The 23,039-nt window shown below is 41.3% G+C and overlaps 1 protein-coding gene across 2 annotated transcripts in view; it reads right to left on the bottom strand.

Annotated features, from left to right (window-relative positions):
- The window catches only part of LOC142140654 (uncharacterized), a 74,528-nt gene extending 52,324 nt beyond the window's left edge, over positions 1–22,204 (bottom strand). The window contains exons 1-7 of one of the 2 annotated variants that reach the window (XM_075198399.1): positions 22,155–22,204; positions 19,997–20,265; positions 18,506–18,606; positions 7,864–7,933; positions 7,258–7,388; positions 5,446–5,534; positions 4,052–4,151 (exon numbers count right to left, since the gene is read on the bottom strand). In XM_075198399.1, coding sequence (XP_075054500.1) covers positions 4,052–4,151; positions 5,446–5,534; positions 7,258–7,388; positions 7,864–7,933; positions 18,506–18,606; positions 19,997–20,204 — 699 coding nt within the window. In that variant the 5' untranslated portion in view covers positions 20,205–20,265; positions 22,155–22,204. The remainder of the gene's footprint in view (positions 1–4,051; positions 4,152–5,445; positions 5,535–7,257; positions 7,389–7,863; positions 7,934–18,505; positions 18,607–19,996; positions 20,266–22,154) is intronic. The other variant, XM_075198409.1, reaches the window with a different exon arrangement.
- Positions 22,205–23,039: the final 835 nt, after the last annotated feature.

Raw genomic sequence — 23,039 nt, forward strand, 5'->3', positions numbered from 1 at the left:
ATACCAGTGCATGCATTGCTGTAAATAGGGCAGTTATTAAAACCACTACATTTGTTATAAAACATTTTTTTTCAATACACTGAATTTAGTGCCATTAGCAGTATTGGTAAATGCCACCACCTTGTGGCGGTAGTAGGAATAGTTGTTTTCTCGGTTTGAAATTAATTACTGTAAATTTGTTTACATGTCACAAAATTATTTATGCTGGGTAACATAATTTGTGGAAATAAAAACAACACCGACATTACACAATAAAGTTAAGGGAAACTAGGTAATTGACAGAGAGCAGAGATATGTTGTTTCTAGTACTGTGTTTGCTGAAGTCTGAATTCTTGAGATCTGAGAAGGCAGTTCAGGAAGAATAGGACATGCATTGAGTGGCTGGCAGATAAATACACCTGCCCAGGTAACTGACTGCTCATCACAGCGATGCACAGACAATTCTATATAAAGCAGTTATCACTGATCGCGTTTCTGTGTAATCTCCGGAGAAAAAAGACAAGTGAACATTTTTAAGTGTCAGGAAGAGTAGATTAGGAAAAGTAGTAGTGCAGAGGTTTCACACACACATGACACTGTCTCTGGTGTACTGAAAATGGACCACAACTTAAAGATCACTCAGACACCATTGGTCCTTTGGTCATAAACAGACCATTGAAAAAAAGGACAACATAACATGATACAACTTGTGTAGAATAGTAGGCATGTTACAGCTGGGTATAGCAGATAGCAACCTTAGATGGACTGATGTTGGTGTTGTTCTAGTGGGCTAAGGAGAACAAACACTGGATGACTGGGAGAACATTGCATGGTCTGATAGATCCCAGTTTAATTCTGGTTTGTGACCTTCATCAAAGAAATACCCCCAGCCAGAAGATTTGTAAAGTCCTGGAAATGTCCAAGAACATGAGAATGCATTTTGTTTAATGAAATTGCCTTCCAGCCTGCAGAATGTAACCAAACCAAGTATCTGTGGGTTCACCAACTAATTACTATGGGACACGCTGTACGTGACATAGGCCAGTATCCTCTTGTGAGTCCAATCCCGACAGGGGCGCACGCAAGATTTTAAAACGGGGGTTTCCCCCCCCCCCCTCCCCCGGGAAAACAAAATAGAGAGAGCTGCTGTGCATGTCCAGCAGCTCCATTTCGGCGGCACTGTATTGTACAGCAGCCGTGACGCTGTCATAGAAGCGTCCGCGGTGGTGCTGTATTGTACTACAATACAGCACTGCCGCGGACGCTTCTTTGACAGCGCCGTGGCTGCTGTACAGTACTATGTAGGGGCACTGTTTAGCCTCTGATTTTCGCGATGGGGAGGGGTTTCTGGAGAACCAGAAACCCCCACTACGTGCGCCCCTGCCCGACACATTCAGGCTGTTCTAAAGAAAATGGTGTAGCAACTATGCTATTTGGTAGATGTAACTGATAAAATGGTCCCTCTGTTTATGGCCTGCCTCTACCAGAGTGTCAATACCAAACATTTTCAAGTGTGAACCGACCAACACCAAGGGGTATATTTACTAAACTGTGGGTTTGGAAAAAGTGAAGATGTTGCCTATAGCAACCAATCAGATTCTAGCTGTCATTTATCTATAGCATTCTACAAAATGACAGCTCAAATCTGATTGTTGCTATAGGCAACATCTCCACTTTTTCAAACCTGCAGTTTAGTAAATCTAGCCCCAAGAGTTTTCGGGATTGCCAGTTCAAACTACAGATGTCAGCTAGATGATGTGCTGGGGGTGCAGGAAAAGACAGAGGACTGCATACACCTGTAGATGGTGATCGACTCCATAAAAGTAATTGTTAGATGCACTCTATTAAAGAGTGCATCTAACCATCATCTACATTTAGGGCAGGGGTTGCATTTGCAAAATATATTTTGGGGTCTATTTTGCACAATTAACCCCTTAAAAATCCACAAAGTTGGACCTTTAAGAAATTACTACTTCTTTCAACATTACAATTGATTCTAATCAATTTAGACCATTGTTTCTCAGCCCTTATTTAACATGTACCTCAGTGTTATGGTAAGTGAATTTTACATTTATTAACAACACTGTAAATATACTATTCTCTCTTGTGTATCTGACACTTGATTATATTATATAAATATTGTGTCCAACTTTCTCATTTATAACCACCACTGTAAATAATCTATCCTCTGTAGTCTAACACACGTAATGTACCAATATTTCTTATTTTACTGAGACAAGCTTTGGTAGAAATGAACAACGCTATGGTTGTAATGACACAGAACATATTTCTTTGCTGTGTCTGCAAAGCTATGATATGAAATTTAGTTAGGTTATGTCCAATGTCCATGTCCAATATATGTATACACTTGCATAAAGGAACAGCAGCAACAACAGCATCAGCATAGTCCAAGGCACAAGGAGCGGATTTACAGGCCATGTCTGAGCCTCTTTGACTAGCAAGTTCAGGTCACCACCTCATGTCATACTGGAAACTCTGAAGACTGAGCCTCTCATAAGCATCTGCACAGCAATACCAGCATTATTTCCATTGTTAGGGATAAACAGGAAAAATCACATTACCCTATTTGTACACAATATTAATATAATGCATACTTGCCAACTCTCCCGGATTGTCCGGGAAACTCCAGAAATTTGAGTCTTTCCCCCGGAATCCCGGGAGAGCAGGCAATTCTCCTGATTCCCGGCAGCTCGGCAAATTAAACGGAGGGTGCAGGGCTTAGTGGTGCCATGTACGCGCCATTGTGGCACCGCCCCCTATTTTTATTGGTCGCAACAGTGATGACTGCTTTGGGGGGGCGTGGCTAACGACACATTTCTTTGAGCCCCACACACCCACCTGCCTCCCGGGACACATGTTGCCAATGTTGGCAACTATGATATAATGCAATAACTGGCCTTCGGACACATCTCTACGCTACAGATGAAGTTGGGTCAAAGTATATGCCATATGCATTTCTACACATAGAAATACTGCTATACATTCAGTATGTACCATGCACAATACATATGGAAAAACATAATGTTGTGACCTGATATTTGTGTCTATATTTCGGCCACAAAATTGTGTTCAACACTAAATAGGGTTCTTAGTGTTATATTAACTACCATTTGCATCTGTTGCACACATTAGTAGGCATCTTGACTGAAACACTGGAAATTTACATTCTGAAACAGCCAGAAAACCACAGGTTGTTTGGCCATGCTCTAGACAGTTTGTTTAACAAAGGAAGATAATGTATGTAAGTTATATTGCCTGTGGTTATTCCACATATATCAGTGTAATAACTAACATCTCCTGGAGTGCTGAGAAGTCTGGCAACGCTCCAACATGGTTACTACCACGGAAAACCTTTCCCACATTTTAATGCACGAAACTTACTGTACATTTTTGGAAACACCCCTCTTACACTAATCTTTCCCCAGCTGGACACTCTCTACCTTTCCCCCAGAGAGCCATGGCACTCTATCATATTGCAGACCGTGCATGGATCCATCATAATGTTCTTTGGCGCTCTACTGAGATCTACTGATAGACCAGCGATAAGAGCCGCAGTGGGAGGCAGGTCTCAGCATCAGATAATGGGCTATTAGATTTATATACAGGAAAGGTTAGTATGAGAGGTGGTTGACAAAAAGTTGACAAGCCCATTAATTACCTTTACATTTCTTTGTGTTCAACCTATACAAACAATAAGGTGAATACACTAGGGCTTCCAGAAACATAACTACGTGCGACCATTACTCATAGGACATTAAAATTCATAATGTACTGGACATGTACTTACTAAAGGTTTTACTGTATCTCAAGGTCCACTTTACTAAAATAGATAACTTGACAGATGCTTGTAATTGCACGTAAATCGTTACCATTCATTACTATTAATTAATCATTATTATTTTAAATACAGTGACAGTTCTGTTTTAAATGCAATGTATGTTAACCCATAAGAAAGCAGAAAATAAATATTAATGTAAAATAAAGTTATAGTCTTCAAACATAATGACTGTACCTATAATTATATCATGAAGAAACATAAGAAGATACGTACAGAGTGTATAAGAGGTCCCAGTACAATGCTGCTGTCTACACATCTTCCAGTGATAACAATGTCTGCCCCGAGATCCAGAGCTCTGCTAATTGGTCTTGCTCTGAAAGGATAAAAGAACGTTTAACATAATATTAAATTGCACGGCCAAGTAGCCTCGGGTTAGGATATGGACGGCCAAGTAGCCTCGGGTTAGGATATGGACGGCCAAGTAGCCTCGGGTTAGGATATGGACGGCCAAGTAGCCTCGGGTTAGGATATGGACGGCCAAGTAGCCTCGGGTTAGGATATGGACGGCCAAGTAGCCTAGGGTTAGGATATGGACGGCCAAGTAGCCTCGGGTTAGGATATGGACGGCCAAGTAGCCTCGGGTTAGGATATGGACGGCCAAGTAGCCTCGGGTTAGGATATGGACGGCCAAGTAGCCTCGGGTTAGGATATGGACGGCCAAGTAGCCTCGGGTTAGGATATGGACGGCCAAGTAGCCTCGGGTTAGGATATGGACGGCCAAGTAGCCTCGGGTTAGGATATGGACGGCCAAGTAGCCTCGGGTTAGGATATGGACGGCCAAGTAGCCTCAGGTTAGGATATGGATACTTAATGATACAATAATACGCGGACATTTGCACTGAATTAAACAGACACATTTGTTTATACTGGGCACAAATGAGTACCTGGAAAAAGCATAACAGGGGTATAGAAGTACAGTAAAGTGCTCGACAGGTGAGAATGAGTGTAAACAACACCATGAAATATCAATGTGTGTATTGGGTAATTAATTATATTCAGCGCAACGCCAACTTCCACAATAAGTATATTTTTGATAAACTACTGTACCTTAAATAGCTTGGAGAAATGTTTTACTAGCCGTAGGCAACCTGAAGTATAGTGATATTTTATTCCATCAGTTCCTTAATCCCTTTATCTACTCCCAGAGCCCTCCTGTCAGCCTTATTTATGTGTGATAACCCTCTCACAATAATACAGCATGTGGGTGTGATCCAGTGACAGGAGTAAAGTATACTGCTATGTTTGTGGTATGATGTCCTCAGCAGCTTAGCCAGGTAGCTGAAAACATTACAGAGGCAGGAAAGTTGAGGCAACTAAGGGAGGGAAAACATAACATTATGGGACAGATTCAATCCAGGGTGAGGTGCCGCTGGACATCAGCACCATGTCCAGACGTGCACATTGATGTCTATTACGGTGAGGTAACGCCACTTATTCTTCAGCGCACCTCTAGGGGGAGCAAGGAAAAATGAGCGAGGATTTCTCGCCTGACATCGCCTCGATGTGCCTCCGTGGGCTGTTCCAGAGAGACATCACTCATTTCAACCTCCCCCCATGTCTAGCATATGTAACACTTTTAGAAATGCACAAGGCTGTAAGTTACCCACCCTAGGTAAGCATTCATGCTCTGAATATGCTCTGGAAATGGTTTCCCGCTCTCCATATCTGTGATTCCTGCTTCCTTAAAGGAGTCTTTCTGCAAACACAAGAGCAGTATACAAAAAGAAAACACCTTTTATTAAAGAATTTTAAGTACTGAAGTGAATATGATTGATTAGCGGGGATATTCCACACCTTCGTGAAGATATTACAGTTCGGTCAGTTAAACCAAGAATTATTTTTCCTACTCTGTATACCCAAGTGAATGTCACATTGCTTTATTTTTTGGGAAACAAAGTTCTTTTTTGGTATTATATTGAAATAATTTTATAGGAAAAACAGACAAATATAGCAACATAAATACATTTAAAAAAATTAAAAATACATCTTGTTATGACTTCTCTCATAGTAATGCTTACATAAATAATGGGCAAATGGTGGGCAGCACGGTGGCTCAGTGGTTAGCACTTCTGCCTCACAGCACTGGGGTCATGACTTCAATTCCCGACCATGGCCTTATCTGTGTGGAGTCTGTATGTTCTCCCCGTTTTTGTGTGGGTTTCCTCTGGGTGCACGGGTCTCCTCCCACACTCCAAAAACATACTGGTAGGTTAATTGGCTGCTATTAAATTGACCTTAGTAACTCTTGGACTGTGTGTGTGTGTGTGTGTGTTAGGGAATTTAAATTGTAAGCCCCAATGGGGCAGGGACTGATGTGAGTGAGTTCTCTGTACAGTGCTGCGGAAGCAGTGGCGCTATATAAATAAATGGTGATGATGATGATTATGAAATAATGCAACCCTCAGAAAGTTACACAAAAATGTTAATGCATTAGCTCTCCCAAGAAATACAATATTCTCACGCTCTATGTCCTACCCGGGTAATTGCACAGCTTTAACACTCCTCTGCTGACTAACTACAATCCCAGGTAGTCACATGCAGACTCGGAATGTCTGGGTATGAAGGAGTTGGCAGTTTAGCAACAGTTTAATGCTGGAATAATTTTCCTATAAGATTAAAGGGTGTAGCTGTTAGTCACATTGGGAGTCATTCAGGTAGTGATTATATGATATGATATGAATAGCTTTTGTGCACAAAGCATGAAGAGATAATATGTACACACTTTTGAAGAAATAAATTAATTCATATCATAATCTGGAAAACATAACCCCACCTGCCCAGGCACATCACCCAAATGAAAAGAACTCTACAGCATCTGGCTAGGTCAGCAATAAAAACTACTACCAGACACAAACGGCGGGCAAAGCTTGTTGTGGAAACTTGACCACTGAGCCAGTTCTCAGCCCCCACTTAGTCACGCATATGTGAAACTTATGGTGTGTATACAGATTGTAAACAGGCCACAGGAGGAATTTGTAATATCAAAGTTGGGCCAAATCAAAGTATATAAATAAAATAAAAGCATATAATAAAAATACACCCATATTAGATATTTATATCGTCAGGGATCCACACTGTTCATGACTAACTGGTCCCTGTAAAAGAAACTATTCAGAAATAGCTGGAAGAAAAATACACCTGTTTTCCCATTAGAAATTAGGAAAAGGGGTGTTGGATAGAGGGGCACAAGCATTTGAGGTACATGGTTAAAAATTTAGGGCACAGTCACTACTAGTGCTGAAGTAACAACAACTGTAAATAAGGTGCAGGTGATGATTGGCCATGTTATTAATGGACCAACCCCAGTACCCAGGAACAGATATCTGCCTTTGATCAAAGTAAACAGCGTTTCATTAACTGTAGAATATTAACTAAATGTCTGATTTCCTGTTTCTTTTACTATAAGGTGTAGTGCTTACCTGTCCTATTAAATCGTCACCAGTAACGACTGCGATTTTCATATCAAGACCAGATTTCTTCACTATTTCTTGTAAAGCAGCAGCACATGCGAGGGGGTTTGTTCCTCCTGCATTACTGATAACACGAACACCTAGCAAAACAAAATGCAATCAACTGTACAGTCATTATCAAATACCATGGTCCTAGCCCTCTGCACCTTGTAGGCTGCATGTCCATACTTTGTAGTGCTGCATTTAAAGCATCAATCCCATGCAAAAAATGAGGTGTTCTTTTTTTTTTTTTTTACATAAATCGCTGTGACATGCTATAAGAAGAATCTTGGTATTTACCATTTTTCCTTGGTTTGTTGCTTCAGGCCGCTATTAATGATTTATAATTCTGCAAAGTGTCATGGACTACCATGACAACCACAGTCACATGATGTAGTGAGCAGAGATGTTTTAGAACACCACTCTGAGCTATGTCTGCTCTTCAGATGACATGCTGAGAGCTGTGAGCCTGTGTGTGACTGGCAGCCATACTCTGCGCCCAAAACAGATTTCGAAAAGGAGATGACTTGTAGGTTAGAAAAACTCATGCAATGTAAAAACACATGACAAAAATACCTGATTTATGAAGGTCTTTCAGATATGGAGCCATAGCGGTGTGTACAAAGTCTGGAGTAAATCCCAAGCTCTAAAATATACACAAAAGACATGATTCTTAATTGACATTTTAGTAAGTTTACTGTGAATAAAAACCAACAGAAACATCAATTACTTCATAAGAATTAGCAACTGCAATGTTATACAGAAATTTCTATGCTGGTAACATACTGCTGGAAGTATCCTAGAGCCTCAAAAATTAAGAAACAAAAAAATTATATATATATATATATATATATATATATATATATATATATATATATGCACATTTGAACGTGGGGGCACATTAGGGGTGCTTTATGGTGGCTACATTGGTGATTTATTTATTGTTTGGGATGAGGATAACATGTTGGCAATAGAATCTGCTGCACACCTACTATAAATTCTAATCACTATAATTTGAAATTCAGATATACTTTTAAACACGGTGGTAGTCACTTCACCGACTACAGAGAAACAGACAACAATTTGCCCTACATGACAACAGCGATACACTGCTCACCGACAGTCTGTTCCTGTCGACTGCTTGTAAAACAGACTTCAAACAAATGCGACGAATCAACAGCCCGTCCACCCATAATCACGTCACTATAGAGAGCGACACTGTGATTGGTGGTATTAAGGTGCTCATTTTAGGAAGCGCCACCTCTACCGGCTGTACAATGTTTTTTTTACAAAGCATTAAACATTGTACAGGCGGCGCCTCCTTAAATGAGCACCTTAATACCACCAATCACAGTGTCGCTCTCTATAGTGACGTGATTATGGGTGGACGGGCTGTTGATTCGTCGCATTTGTTTGAAGTCTGTTTTCCAAGCAGCCGACAGGAGCAGACTGTCGGTAAGCAGTGTATCGCTGTTGTCATGTAGGGCAAATTGTTGTCGGGTTTTCTGTAGTCGCTATTTAGTACCAAACCCTTTTAATCACAAAATTTCCTGGAGGTCACCTACTCGGTGCATAGCTATGTATTATCTCCTTCATGTTGTGTTCACAAAACCTATTAATATGATAATCATCATCACAACCTGAATGACAGCTACACCTCTAAATTTAAATAGATTTCAGCATTATATAATATACATGTTATTTGTATATAACATTACTGTCATACAATATGTTAGACTAATATGTATTAGTCACAAAAAATTAACATTTATAACTATAAGGAATACGCCAAAAACAAACAAATATTAAACACAAATAATGGATAAAAACAATAGATTAAGTGTGTATATTATCAAATCTTAGAGGGCAACTTGTGGCAATTATGTTTAAGATTCTAGACTGACAATTAGACTGAAACTGTTAATTAATCTATTACAGAGTGTAAAAAAACATGCTTTTGAATGACTGGTAACTTTTGGCTCTTACACTCTAGGTAGACTGCCAACTCCTTCTACATTGTAAGGCTGAAGGGCCTGATTCATTAAGGAGAGCAAAGCAAACAAAGGAGTAAATCTGATCCTAGACAAAACCATGTTACAATGCAAGGGATGCAAATTAGTTTACTATTTTGCACATAAGTTAAATAATGGCTGTTTTTTTTTTTTTTTAATGTAATCTCTTTTTATTGAAGTGAAACAGCATATACATGTGTATGCAACAGTATTAACATATAAATATAGTACTTCAAGTATTTTGTTGCATATCATCAATTGAAAGTTCACCTAAAGTGGCGTATATCTGCTTAACCTTTCTTATATAAAAAAATAATAAAAGAAAGTAAGGGGGATGGGGGATAGAAAGATATAAGGAAAGGTTGGGAGGAAAGACATGGGGGGAGGGGGGAAGTTGGGTTTCATACATTCCACTGAGCAAACAACACTGAGCCTTTAAATTCAATCCATTCTGACCACATTACGTAGAAAGCTCTATTTTTATCCTCTGCCGCATAGATTATTTCATCCATTACCATATAAAAGTCTATTCGTGTAAACCATTCTTTTATAGTGGGAACTAACGGTGATTTCCAGTGAACCGGTATCACAGCCTTGGCAGCGCTATTGAGAAATTTTACCGAGGACTTTTTGTATTGAGAGACTGGCATGTTAGTATCGTTGAGTAGCCAAAATCTCGGGCAGTTTGGTAAGTCGGTTCTCACAATTGATTTGGAGATGAGATTAACCGCATCCCAAAAAGGTCTGATTGCCGAGCATTCCCACCATATATGTAAAGGGGTGCCCGAAGCTCCTTGACATCTCCAGCTCTCCAGCAGAGATCTGGGACCCCGGGGAACATCTTTGCCAAGAGGCTTGGGCACCGGTACAATGGCTGTTTTTTTATGTAGCACACACATACGTGATAGCTTTATTTTTACACTGAATTTTTATGTTGATCTAGGACATACTCTACCCCAACTATAAATATGTCCCCACATTTTAAAAGTACCTCCCCCTCCAATGCAACATGGTTTTGCCCATGTGCAAAGTTACTATTTTTTTTTTGCTTTACTTTCCTTAATGAATCAGGCCCGTAGACTCTGATAATTATTTGCATCATTTGAGTGATCACTATAAAGTCCATTGGTTATCAACATCAAAGAGACACTTGAATAGACCAAAAGGAATTGTGTTTTACAAACAACATCTGAGGACATGGTTAGTAACTTTATTGATAGGGGGATCTTATGCATATAGCCTATTTGGATATCAAAGATCAAGAGCTGGATTTACTAAACTGCAGGTTTGAAAAGTGGAGATGTTGCCTATAGCAACCAATCAGATTCTAGCTATCATTTATTTAGTACATTCTATAAAATGACAGCTAGAATCTGATTGGTTGCCTATAGGCAACATCTCCACTTTCTCAAACCCACAGTTTAGTAAATATACCCCCAAGACAGAAGTCGGTTAAGCAAAAATAATAAAATACTTTTCATCAGACACCTTAATGCCCTTTATCTCAAAATGTAAAACTAAACCCCCAACAAATTAAAAAGATTATAAAAAAAAAAAAAAAAAAATCACTGTACAAAAACAGATTACAATTCTGAGACCTGCACTTGGTTTAAAACCTACTGTCATTTTCAAGAAGAATAAAAACTTGAAGAATCTATTACTTGAAGAATAACATGAAAACAAGAAAACCAAATTCATAGCTCCCATCCAAACCTCAAGGGTGCTTTTGTTATAAGAATTCCAGATGTATTAAATGTGGATTTATAAATAAACACTGGAAATAATTTCGAAAGTTACTAAAGAACCATGTAGAATTGTAAACTGTATAAATTGTGAGACATTTTGTATTACATATGTGTTATAATGTCCACATCTATTACTATATGTGGGCAGGACCACCGGTACTTTGAAAACACATTATACATAGCATGGTAGAATCATCATTAATAACATAACTACACACAGAGTCTCCTGATATTCTGCATTAGTCCATGAGGGAAACTCTAAGGGTTTAAATATCACAGGAAGTGAACATATAGGGTAGAATGCCAGTTTCTGTAGCGTAAAATATGCAAATTTGTACTACTCATAACCAGAGAATAAAGAATACGCTTCCTGTCGTATGCGGAGCTGACGCTTGCATCTCCTTACACTTGGAAAGCATGAATGATGGAGGGAAGGGTCAGACAATCGCAGTTCAAGTAAGTGTGTGTTAGGGAATTTAGACTGTAAGCTCCAGTGGAGCAGGGACTGATGTGAATGAGTTCTCTGTACAGCGCTGCGGAATTAGTGGCGCTATATAAATAGATTATGATGATGATGAAGGAAAGACAGGTTTGCATAACTGCAAACTAAGACAGACATTCGCAGAAACACAGATAAACAAATGCCAGTAGCCATATCACTTGTTAGTGTCTGTGTGGTGGTGGTGGTGAGGACGACGACGGTTGCCAGCACTAACTAGCCGACGTCCGGCTACGCATATTGACAGCCAATACGGTAGGAAACTCTGCTCATTTTTCTGCATACCTCTATGGGGTGTGAGGAAACATGAGCGGAGATTGCTGCCATAACATCAGCTGGACGTGTCTCTGTGGGCATTCCAGAGACACACTGAACTGAATCTCCCAATCGTGTCTATATGATATAATTTGTGGATGTATATATTTTTTTTAAAATATTTATTTTTTAACCATTCATACAAGAGAAGGAAGATTATACTTATATTATAGAGGTTTTTGCTTTACTTTAAATCAAACCTAATCAAGAATACATTTCACGCTACCAAATCAAATTTTTAAAAAATTCTTGTGCTTATGTCCTGGTTGGGTGTAAGAACACCTGACGTAGACTTGGTGCATACTCTACTGGTGCAGAGCTGTTGTGATGCCTCCAGGTGACTGTGTCTCAGGGAGGCCCTCTGGATGGCAGTGGCATTTAATAGGCTGATGTAGATATTTGTGTAGACACTTTATCTAACACACCTCCTTTTGTTTCTGTTTTTGCTCTGTTCCCTTTTTCCTTTAGTCTTCCAGGAACAACATATTTTGGCATCACACGATAAGCTAAGTGTCTGTATGCAGTGTTGGCTCTTGGAAATTATGAATATATGAATTCTGACATGCAGGGCCTGATCAACCACTAGGCTGACCAGGCTGCAGCCTGGGGCGCTGGGTTCCGGGGGGCGCGGCACTGTGGGTATTTTATTTATTTATTTATTATTTTTTTTTTATTAATTTTTTTTTTTTTTCTTCATTCATTTTTTTTTTCGGGGTGGGGGAGGGGGGGGTCGCCGCGAGGGGGGTGGAGGGCTTGACGATCAAAAGCATTGGTGGTCAGTGGTTAGCAACACACAGCCAATCGCCAGGCTGCCTGTTGCTGTGCAGCAGACAGGAAGCAGGACGTCTTCACTTCCTATCTGCTGATCTGAGGAGAGGAGCGACACTGGCACAACTACAGGTAAGTGAAGGGGGGAACTGCCCTGCATATCTATAGGGAGGGGGGAACTGCCCTGCATATCTATATGGAGGGGGGGGAAACTGCCCTGCATATCTATATGGAGGGGGGGGGGGACTGCCCTGCATATCTATATGGAGGGGGGGGGGAACTGCCCTGCATATCTATAGGGAGGGGGGGGGGAACTGCCCTGCATATCTATAGGGAGGGGGGGGGGAACTGCCCTGCATATCTATAGGGAGGGGGGGGGAACTGCCCTGCATATCTATAGGGAGGGGGGGGGAAACTGCCCTGCATATCTATAGGGAGGGGGGGGGAACTGCCCTGCATATCTATAGGGAGGGGGGAACTGCCCTGCATATCTATAGGGAGGGGGGAACTGCCCTGCATATCTATAGGGAGGGGGGGGGAACTGCCCTGCATATCTATAGGGAGGGGGGGGAACTGCCCTGCATATCTATAGGGAGGGGGGGGGGAACTGCCCTGCATATCTATAGGGAGGGGGGGGGGAACTGCCCTGCATATCTATAGGGAGGGGGGGAACTGCCCTGCATATCTATAGGGAGGGGGGGGACTGCCCTGCATATCTATAGGGAGGGGGGGAACTGCCCTGCATATCTATAGGGAGGGGGGGGGGACTGCCCTGCATATCTATAGGGAGGGGGGGGGAACTGCCCTGCATATCTATAAGGAGGGGGGGGAACTGCCCTGCATATCTATAGGGGGGGGGGGAACTGCCCTGCATATCTATAGGGCGGGGGGGAACTGCCCTGCATATCTATAGGGAGGGGGGGGGAACTGCCCTGCATATCTATAGGGAGGGGGGGGAAACTGCCCTGCATATCTATAGGGAGGGGGGGGGAACTGCCCTGCATATCTATAGGGAGGGGGGAACTGCCCTGCATATCTATAGGGGGGGGGGGAACTGCCCTGCATATCTATAGGGAGGGGGGAACTGCCCTGCATATCTATAGGGAGGGGGGGGGGAACTGCCCTGCATATCTATAGGGAGGGGGGAACTGCCCTGCATATCTATAGGGAGGGGGGGGGACTGCCCTGCATATCTATAGGGAGGGGGGGGGGACTGCCCTGCATATCTATAGGGAGGGGGGGGGGAACTGCCCTGCATATCTATAGGGAGGGGGGGGGGAACTGCCCTGCATATCTATAGGGAGGGGGGGGGGAACTGCCCTGCATATCTATAGGGAGGGGGGGGGAACTGCCCTGCATATCTATAGGGAGGGGGGGGGAACTGCCCTGCATATCTATAGGGAGGGGGGGGGAACTGCCCTGCATATCTATAGGGAGGGGGGGGGAACTGCCCTGCATATCTATAGGGAGGGGGGGGGAACTGCCCTGCATATCTATAGGGAGGGGGGGAACTGCCCTGCATATCTATAGGGAGGGGGGGGAACTGCCCTGCATATCTATAGGGAGGGGGGAACTGCCCTGCATATCTATAGGGAGGGGGGGGAACTGCCCTGCATATCTATAGGGGGGGGGAACTGACCTGTATATCTATAGGGAGGGGGGGAACTGCCCTGCATATCTATAGGGAGGGGGGGGGAACTGCCCTGCATATCTATAGGGAGGGGGGGGGAACTGCCCTGCATATCTATAGGGAGGGGGGGGGGAACTGCCCTGCATATCTATAGGGAGGGGGGGGGACTGCCCTGCATATCTATAGGGAGGGGGGGGGAACTGCCCTGCATATCTATAGGGAGGGCGGGAACTGCCCTGCATATCTATAGGGAGGGGGGGAACTGCCCTGCATATCTATAGGGAGGGGGGAACTACACTGCATATCTATAGGGAGGAAGGGGGGACTACCCTGCATATCTATAGGGAGGGAGAGGGGGGACTGTCATGCATATGTATAGGGAGGGAGAGGGGGACTGTCATACAAATCTATAGGGTGGGAGGGGGGGCTGTCATGAAAATCTATAGGGAGGTAGAGAGGTTGATATGTATGAAGGAGGGCAGAGGAGGGGGGCTGATATATGTGACTGGGGGAGTTTTGATGTGACGGGGGGGGGGGGAATAGCTAGCTAGCAGAGTGGAGGTAAGGAAAATAGCTGCAAGGGGGATGGATGCAGGGTGGGAGGTAAAGAAAATGGCTGCAGCAGGGGTTAAGGAAAATGGCTGTGGGGGGGGGGGGTGTGGTTAAGGAAAATGGCTGCAGGGGGTATTTAAAAAATAGAGCAGCTTTGGGGGGCAGAATCTCATGATTGTGTGGTGGTCACATGGGTGGTCTCAGCAATCACTAGAATACTAAATATTAGTGAGATGGGGCTGGTAGAGGTTTGTATTTGATTGACAACAAATACTCAGATATTGCTTATATATGCCTGTCCAATGGGGTACTTTTAGCTGGCCATAATGGAGTGTTTTGTTTTAACTAAAGGGCCTAATCATTCAGGGTTTGCATTATAATACATTTTTGCATTTTCAAAAAAGGACGCCAACTTTCCAGAAGCCAGCGAGAGGATAACAAAGTTGCAAGAGAGAAGAGCAAGGACAGGTAAGAGACAATGGCACAATCTGTCTAAATTTGAATGCTGGAGAATACACCTAAACATTCATATTCAGGAGTGTTCCTATACACCTATATATTCGGAGGAGGGGGGGGGGGCGCTGCGGCCGTATTAGCCTAGGGCGGCCAGAACCCTTAATCAGGCCCTGCTGACATGGGTCATTAGTGTACTGTATCTCTGAAAATGTATAATATGATAATGACTGGTAAAACCTACGAAGATCTAGATAGACAACCCCACTTGGTTTTTAACTACGCTGAATATGCATAGTCCTATACATTTTTTTTACAAAAGTATATTGAATTGTTAAAAAATAGGCAGGAAATATAAATGTGGACCAGGTAATAAGGAGAGAGCTAAAAATCCCCTGATTAAGGTGCAAAACTTATCTTTGATCCTACTGGATGTATGGTTGTTCCCAAGTGCATATCTAAGATGGTTTTAGTCCAAACTATTAATGTAGCCAAACATAGTAATATATAATATGTAACATGCAAAGGTAAGGTAATAACGAATTGCAATATGTAATACGAGAAGCTCACAGAGATCAGAGGACCAGTGAATTATGTCTACTTCTTAAACTCACCCATTCTTATATTATGGATGTATTTCATTGTATGATTAGATTACAGATTAAGGTGTCCTAGGTATTTGGGTTGCCATAAATATAGGGTTTGATTAAATATTTGATAAACGGATAAATTGAATGAATCAATTACGGTTTACTATAGATTCTGCATTGAATGATTTAGGCTCATATTGGGATTCTGCTGATATTTAATGAATATTAGGATCTATATATTATTGATTAGTATATTATAGAGTTGGCTTTTTTATTATTATATTATGTCCTTTACCCTTGTATCCAATGAGCCACTATCAGAGTAACAGCAGACTGTGAACACAGCTGCAGATTAATGAATGAAAGGTGGAGAAGCTTCATAAAAGGGGGATATATGCTAGGACTTTACCCCCATTACTTGCCAACTCTCCCGGAATGTCCGGGAGACTCCCGAAATTCGGGTCAGTCCCACAGACTCCCGGGAGAGCTGGCAAATATCCCGGATCCCGCTACAGCCATCACTAAATGACGCGATTCGCTGTGAATCGCGTAATTTTGGCCCCACCCCCGTGACAAAACATCTATTTCGTCGCCGGGGAAGGATCAAAAGGACGTGATTCACCACGCCCCGCCCCCTTCCGCCCTCCAGTCACGCCCCTCTCCCGGAAAAAGATTCTACAAAGTAGGTAAGTATGACTGACCCTCTGTTTACATATCTTTGAAAATGTCCTATAGTAAGGACAAAATGCGTCAGATAAAAGGATTTTACAAGAGGGGGATTCTACTAAGCTGATTTTCTCTCTGTATTTTACATTGCTGTGACTGAAAGGAGCACACTAATATGTAGTTTATGAACAAATCCTTACTGAGATGGAAACTACAAATTTAAGCTGACCACATACACACAGAGACGTCATTATATCAGTCACACCATCATTACTACTATTCATAGTAAGCTGGATTCAGCATTTTTACCACAGTTGTCTATGTTTTCAGGCCTCTGCTAAGTGTTCTACTTCAAAACCATGCTCAATTTGGTTGTGTGAGTCCAATGGATTTATGGGACTTGTAGATCCTAAAAAGGAATCTTATTTTATTTAAGTGGCTGCATATAATTGGCAACGGTATTATGATATATTCTGCATCATTAAAGTAGGAGAATTGTCTATGTATATTATTAGTTTTTTTTATCCAGTTGCAGCAATACACTAACACTAACGATAGCTGATCATCCAAAAAACCATAGAAAACAGTGTGTGTATATATATATATATATATATATATATATATATATATATTTATCACTTTTTTTTCAAATCCCCCTCTACTTACCTTTCAATCTCCCTGTTCAAATCCTCTCTAGTTATTATACTATAATCACTTTTTGTATTGTTTCCATGCAATATCAATAAAATGCAAATCCAAAGAGAATAATATATAATGCCCCATTAGTATTACAAGTAGAAGTATGTAGCAGGGAGATAAGGTCTCTGATGCTCCTGGACCAGGTGATTTTTATGCACTGGTCATCGTCCCTTGAAATAAAATAAAAAAATCCCCCTTAACTTACCTTATAATCGGCTTGTTCTCCGATCCTCTTCTCTTCTTTTCTCCGATTCTGTGCTGCTGATAGTTCTTCTTGAGCGGATGACTCCTCTGTGCTGTGCTCCGCAATTGATGTCGGGCGTGATGATGTCACGCCCGACATGCACTGCGAGCGCCGCACATAGGAGGACACCAGGGAGGGAGCCGGAGCGCCAGCTGACGTGACCGCAAGGTAAGTATTTTCTTTTTTTTTTTTGCAGGATTTTTTTTTTTCCATTAAAAGCCTTGCCCCCTTGCCACAACCAAGACTCTGCTGGGCCACATTTATAGGCGTGTTGGGACGCGGGTTGGACAAGCCTGGTTTAGACCCTTATGAGGCTTTAGTTATTTGGTGTACTTATTTAGTGTAGTCTTTGTGCATTTCTTCTTTTTCTTCTGGTGGAAAGAAGTGGCAATATCCCCAGTAGACAGCTGCTTTTCTATGAGGCCTGATTGTAGTATCCATCTATATTTAGCACCTGACTCGTGTTTTCCATTATATTATTTGCTATAATTATCCTGTAGTTGCCATGAAAATATGGCTTATGTTTACTGATCACATGTATGGATGAATAACTATTAATCCATTCTGTCTGATGGGAAATGGTTTCAAAGAGCAGAAACAAGGTTTTTGGATTTAGAGGTGCAGTCTATTGTTTCATGAAATATACACCCTTTACTTGATTGAATAACAATGTCCCAGTACTTGTATTGTGTTTTTTTCAAAATCATCTGAGCCTGTAAAGGAACTTTTGCTAACAAAGTAATGAAGACTCTTTCAGATCATTTCTGTTTTTATACTCCTTCCCATGTTGATACTATATAGGAAGATAAATAAACAGATTGTTAACCTGGAATCTATAACAAAGAATAAACCATAGACCCACGTTAAAGCTGGTTTTAGGGTAATGCAGAGAGGGAATCTGCCCATGGTCCAAGGGATAAAGAACCCAATGAAGCAGGATTTTGTTTTCTGTCATCTTGTACCCAGTCATGCTGGGTGAACCAACATAACACAATTTCAATGTATTTTTCTGCCAAATTGAAGTTGAGCGGGAATGTTTACTTACAGGTGACTTGGATTTTGCTGCAGACAACAGAGACATTGTTATTTCAGAGAGGTAGTCGAAAACTAAGAAATCTAATTTTCCTCCATAGAGAAGTTGTGGAACTGAAAAAAAAAAGAAAGGAATAAGGTACATTGTTAAATCAAAAGACATTACATAAACCACGTACTGGTACCTTCAGAAGGCAAATAAATGGATAATAATGCGATGGATCCATATGCCGATATGGTCACATCTGAAGCCTTATGTTTAGAGAGACGAGATAGGGGAGGGAAGAGGTGACAAGCATATGTCGAGTAAGGTGTGGGTCCGTTAACGTAACTGCAATCTAATCGGAGGCGGGTCACAGCTACAGGTACGTCTGTTTCGGAAACCTATCTCTTGCGGGTGCTGGATCCCTGGTGCAAAGTCTGTGCTGATGATCTGTGCTAAGCACCAACGCTCATTGCCTGGGCTGCTTGAGGCTTTGAGGCTTCTGTAGGGTGGAAATAATCAGTGTCGGGTCCCCACACAAATACTGCAACCAGCACCAGGCTATAACAAGCTGGGTTGGTAACATTATAATAGAGAAATCTGCAGCATTGGGTCCCTCTGTCACCAGCCTATTCAGCTGTAGCTGAATTCCCTAAAGAATTGGGCCCACAAGAAAAAGATATGTCTCCTCCGCCCCCCCAAACACACACACACACACACACATACATAAGAAAAACTGCCCCTGGGGGTGTTCCCAACAACTGTGCCTGGTGGGGTAATCACATAAAAAAAAGCATTTGTATGTGACACTGCTGGTCCCAAGCTCCTTGGTATGCAGGCTTTTGTAGAACTAAAAGTGCCAGCATGCCCAATGCTACTAGGACATGATGGGGCTTGTAAACCTAAAAAATCTAGGGCCCATGGGACTTGTAATGCCACATACTGTAAAAAAAAAAGCATCTACATAACAATACTTTATTTAAGTGGACTCCAAATTTTTCAGTTCAAGGCATTATTAGGGTCTCCAAAAAAATTTTAAGCCACCCCTAAGCCAAAATAATTACCAAGTAGTCCCCCACCTTGCTTACCACTGACCCTGGCTGAGGCCCTCCTGTGAGATCACAGAGGCACCCCAGGGAGCCTAGGTGCACAGTTTGGGAACCACTGTTTTATTTTCTTTTGAAAATTGCCCCCGTCCCCAGCTAACCAATTTATTATCCATATAAATCCACATGGATCAATCCTCTTCTTTCTTTTAGCTTTTAATATAAGTGGACTAAAAGAAACCCCTAACCTGACCAATTAGATAGTGATAAAGCAGCTCAGATTCTTTAGTTGATACGATGTGTCATTGATACATTCATTGTGTGATCTGGTCCTATGTGTATAAACTGTAACTTATGTTAATATGTGTCTGGTGCCGACATACTGTATGTGAACTTGTCTGGATATAGGTGTAACATTATAAAACATGCATCCATTTATAACAGCCATATATGGAATGCTGGGATGTAAATTTACCTGAAGCTGCAGTGTCACCCCAGAAGCCAGATGCACATCCAATTCTTACGGGAGAACGCTTCTGAACAGGGGGCGGGCAGTCCTGTACCACAGGATCTGTAGAAAGTTGTCGTGTACAGGCACGGCACAGTGTACTGTGAAGAAGCCCAGCTTCAGGCCTCCAAGATGAGACGCATCTTCTTCCTAATAGAAATATAGTCCACCCCATACTTGCGGTTGGGTACTAGGAGACTACTCCTCTATGTCTGTTTTTGCTGCCTCTATGGACCCTGAAAAATACAAAATCAACCATCATTTCTTCCAGCAAGTCCTGGCAGTTATATTGTACATAAAACAATATGTAACCTCATTCACAATTGAATTTCTTTATACTAATATTAGAGTTACCTATTTGAAGAGATAAAGTGCATTCAATGGGGCATATTCAAATAGCGGTCACAAAGGCACTCTGCAATGATGTAACATTGCGGATATCTAGTAAATTTCAGAAAATGATAACTAGGGGTCTGATTCATTAAGGATCTTAACTTAAGAAACTTCTTATTTCAGTCTCCTGGACAAAACCATGTTACATTGCAAGGGGTGCAAATTAGTATTCTGTTTTGCACATAAGTTAAATACTGACTGTTTTTTTTTCATGTAGCACACACATACTTCATAGCTTATTTGTACACTGAAATTTAAAGTTGATATTTGTGTGCTACACGAAAACACAGTCAGTATTTAACTTATGTGCAAAACAGAACACTCATTTGCACCCCTTGCATTGTAACATGGTTTTGTCAAGGAGACTGAAATAAGAAGTTTCTTCAGTTAAGACCCTTAATAAGTCAGGCCCTAGATTCTGATTGGTTGCTATGGCTGACTCCTCCCCTTTTTCTTTTTAGAAGCTTTAGTAAATCTTCCCCTTTGTGTCAGTGTTTCCTTCTTCTGGTAGATACCAGCAGGGATGCCAAGAGTTATGTCAAGCCCTGGTAAAGAAACTTCCACAGCCACCAAAGGTTGGTTACTCCTCCCACTACACAGGCAGGACAGTCCCCCCTTTACCTGCAACCTTGATATCAGTACAATTAAAGCTTATGGAGCAGATATTAAAGATCTCAGCTGCAAATCAGATGTTTCTAATTTTAATTACATCCTATATCTCCACCAAGCAGTAAGAATGTCTGTTACCTTTGAAGCTGGTCACATGATACAATGTAAAACATTACTTTCATACCTGTCATATATTAAGTTATTACGCAGAAATAATATGAACATTTCTGCCATATCTTCTTTTCCCTATGTTGAACACACACGGCAAGCTGATAAGCCTTTTATTCTAGATACCATGTACTGAACACTTACAGTCTCTTTTTTCAGATAAGCAAAGGTTTCAGTCTCTACCAATATGAACAAAACTCGCACTGCAAATGCTCATCCATCTTTGGCGGACACACAAACACACCTGGATGACAACACACACACACACACCTGGATGACAACACACACACACCCACACACAACAAAATCACGTGTGGCCACTTAGCAACCTTGCTGTCCAAATACAACTCTGCTCAGCAATGTTACAATGGCTTCTTAATAGTTTACTATATATAGCACCTAGAATGGGATTGTTATTGTCAGGACTGTTTCTATCAGCCAGTTACAGCAGTATACTTAGAGCAATAGGACAGAGCAGACCACCACTTGTTTTTCTCTATATATACATACCTTTTATTAGTATATTACTATATACTTTATATTAACAGTGTGTTGAGCTATAAAGACAGTTACAGTTTCTTAAAAAGTAAAAGATACGTATTGACAATTTATAACCACACCAATTACATAACATATGTTACACAATATATAACCAAGTCTGCAACCTCCGAACTGTGACTGTGTTATTTACAGTAACGATGTCACAATTATTGCACGGATCTTAATGGAACAATAAACTACAGTAATAGATGGTGACATTACAGTCCAAGTCCAAAACAAACATTGGATTGTGTCTCCAGTGTAGAGTCCTAGCCAAAGTGAGGCAGCAGCAACCCAATGGTCTCGTTCTATTCCCACCGCACTTCTCACTTAGCTGCAAACTACAACATTATAATGTAACACAAAGGCAGACACCGAGGAAGCTTCAGCATATTGGGAAAGTTATATTACTTACTCTGCAGAGGCTGCAGCTTGTGCGGAAGAACCTTACAGTCTCCCCCAGCCCGCACATTAAGATTGGGGGGTTAGGTAGTACTACTCAACACCAAACAAAACACCTTTAGATTAAACATTAGTATTTTTCATAAACCTTAGTAAAGACTTAATTCCTATAATGTAACTTGTTTTATTTTAGTTCAGAACACGCTAGGAACGGTTTAAATGTTGTACAGAATATTTTGGTATTACCCACATGTGTAATGGAACGGTCCGAAAAAATAAAACTAGGGCGGCTCTGATGTTATTAAAGCGTTGTCCAGTAGGTGGCAGACGAGCACCGTACATGTCCTGTATGCCGCACAAGGGCAATTAGATTAAGAAACATAATATCCTGCATATATTTTTTTACTTCCGTTTGTGGGAAGTTAGAATTATGTGCATTTGTATTATATTCCTCTGCTGTTTTATCATTATATGAAATAATGGTGCGAAAATCGCAAGAGCAAACTTTCTAAATTGACTTGCTCTGAGAGGTTTAACAATTTAAATCCTCCAAAAACAACTTTATATAGATGTTAACAGAAAAATCAATATTTTATAAAAAAAAAAATGTGAATCCTAACACCTGTAATAATATTATGTTTGAATTTGATCCATAGAAAATATTCCATGGATGTATTAAGCAGATCCTGCTTAGTTCATGTGATTTAAAATCACCAATATGGGGAGATCTAGTTGAACAGGAGCAGATTGTTTCAGCACTTTGTACAAACCATGTCATGCCATGCAATTCAGATGTGAATTTTCTTATTTTTAACATTAATATTTCTTTTGTGAATTCAATTATTAGGCAATCTATGCTTAGAGATGCGGATGGGGGAGGGAAGGCATAGGCAAAATG

Source organism: Mixophyes fleayi, chromosome 1, assembly GCF_038048845.1.
Source record: "Mixophyes fleayi isolate aMixFle1 chromosome 1, aMixFle1.hap1, whole genome shotgun sequence".
Classification (NCBI taxonomy): domain Eukaryota; kingdom Metazoa; phylum Chordata; class Amphibia; order Anura; family Limnodynastidae; genus Mixophyes; species Mixophyes fleayi.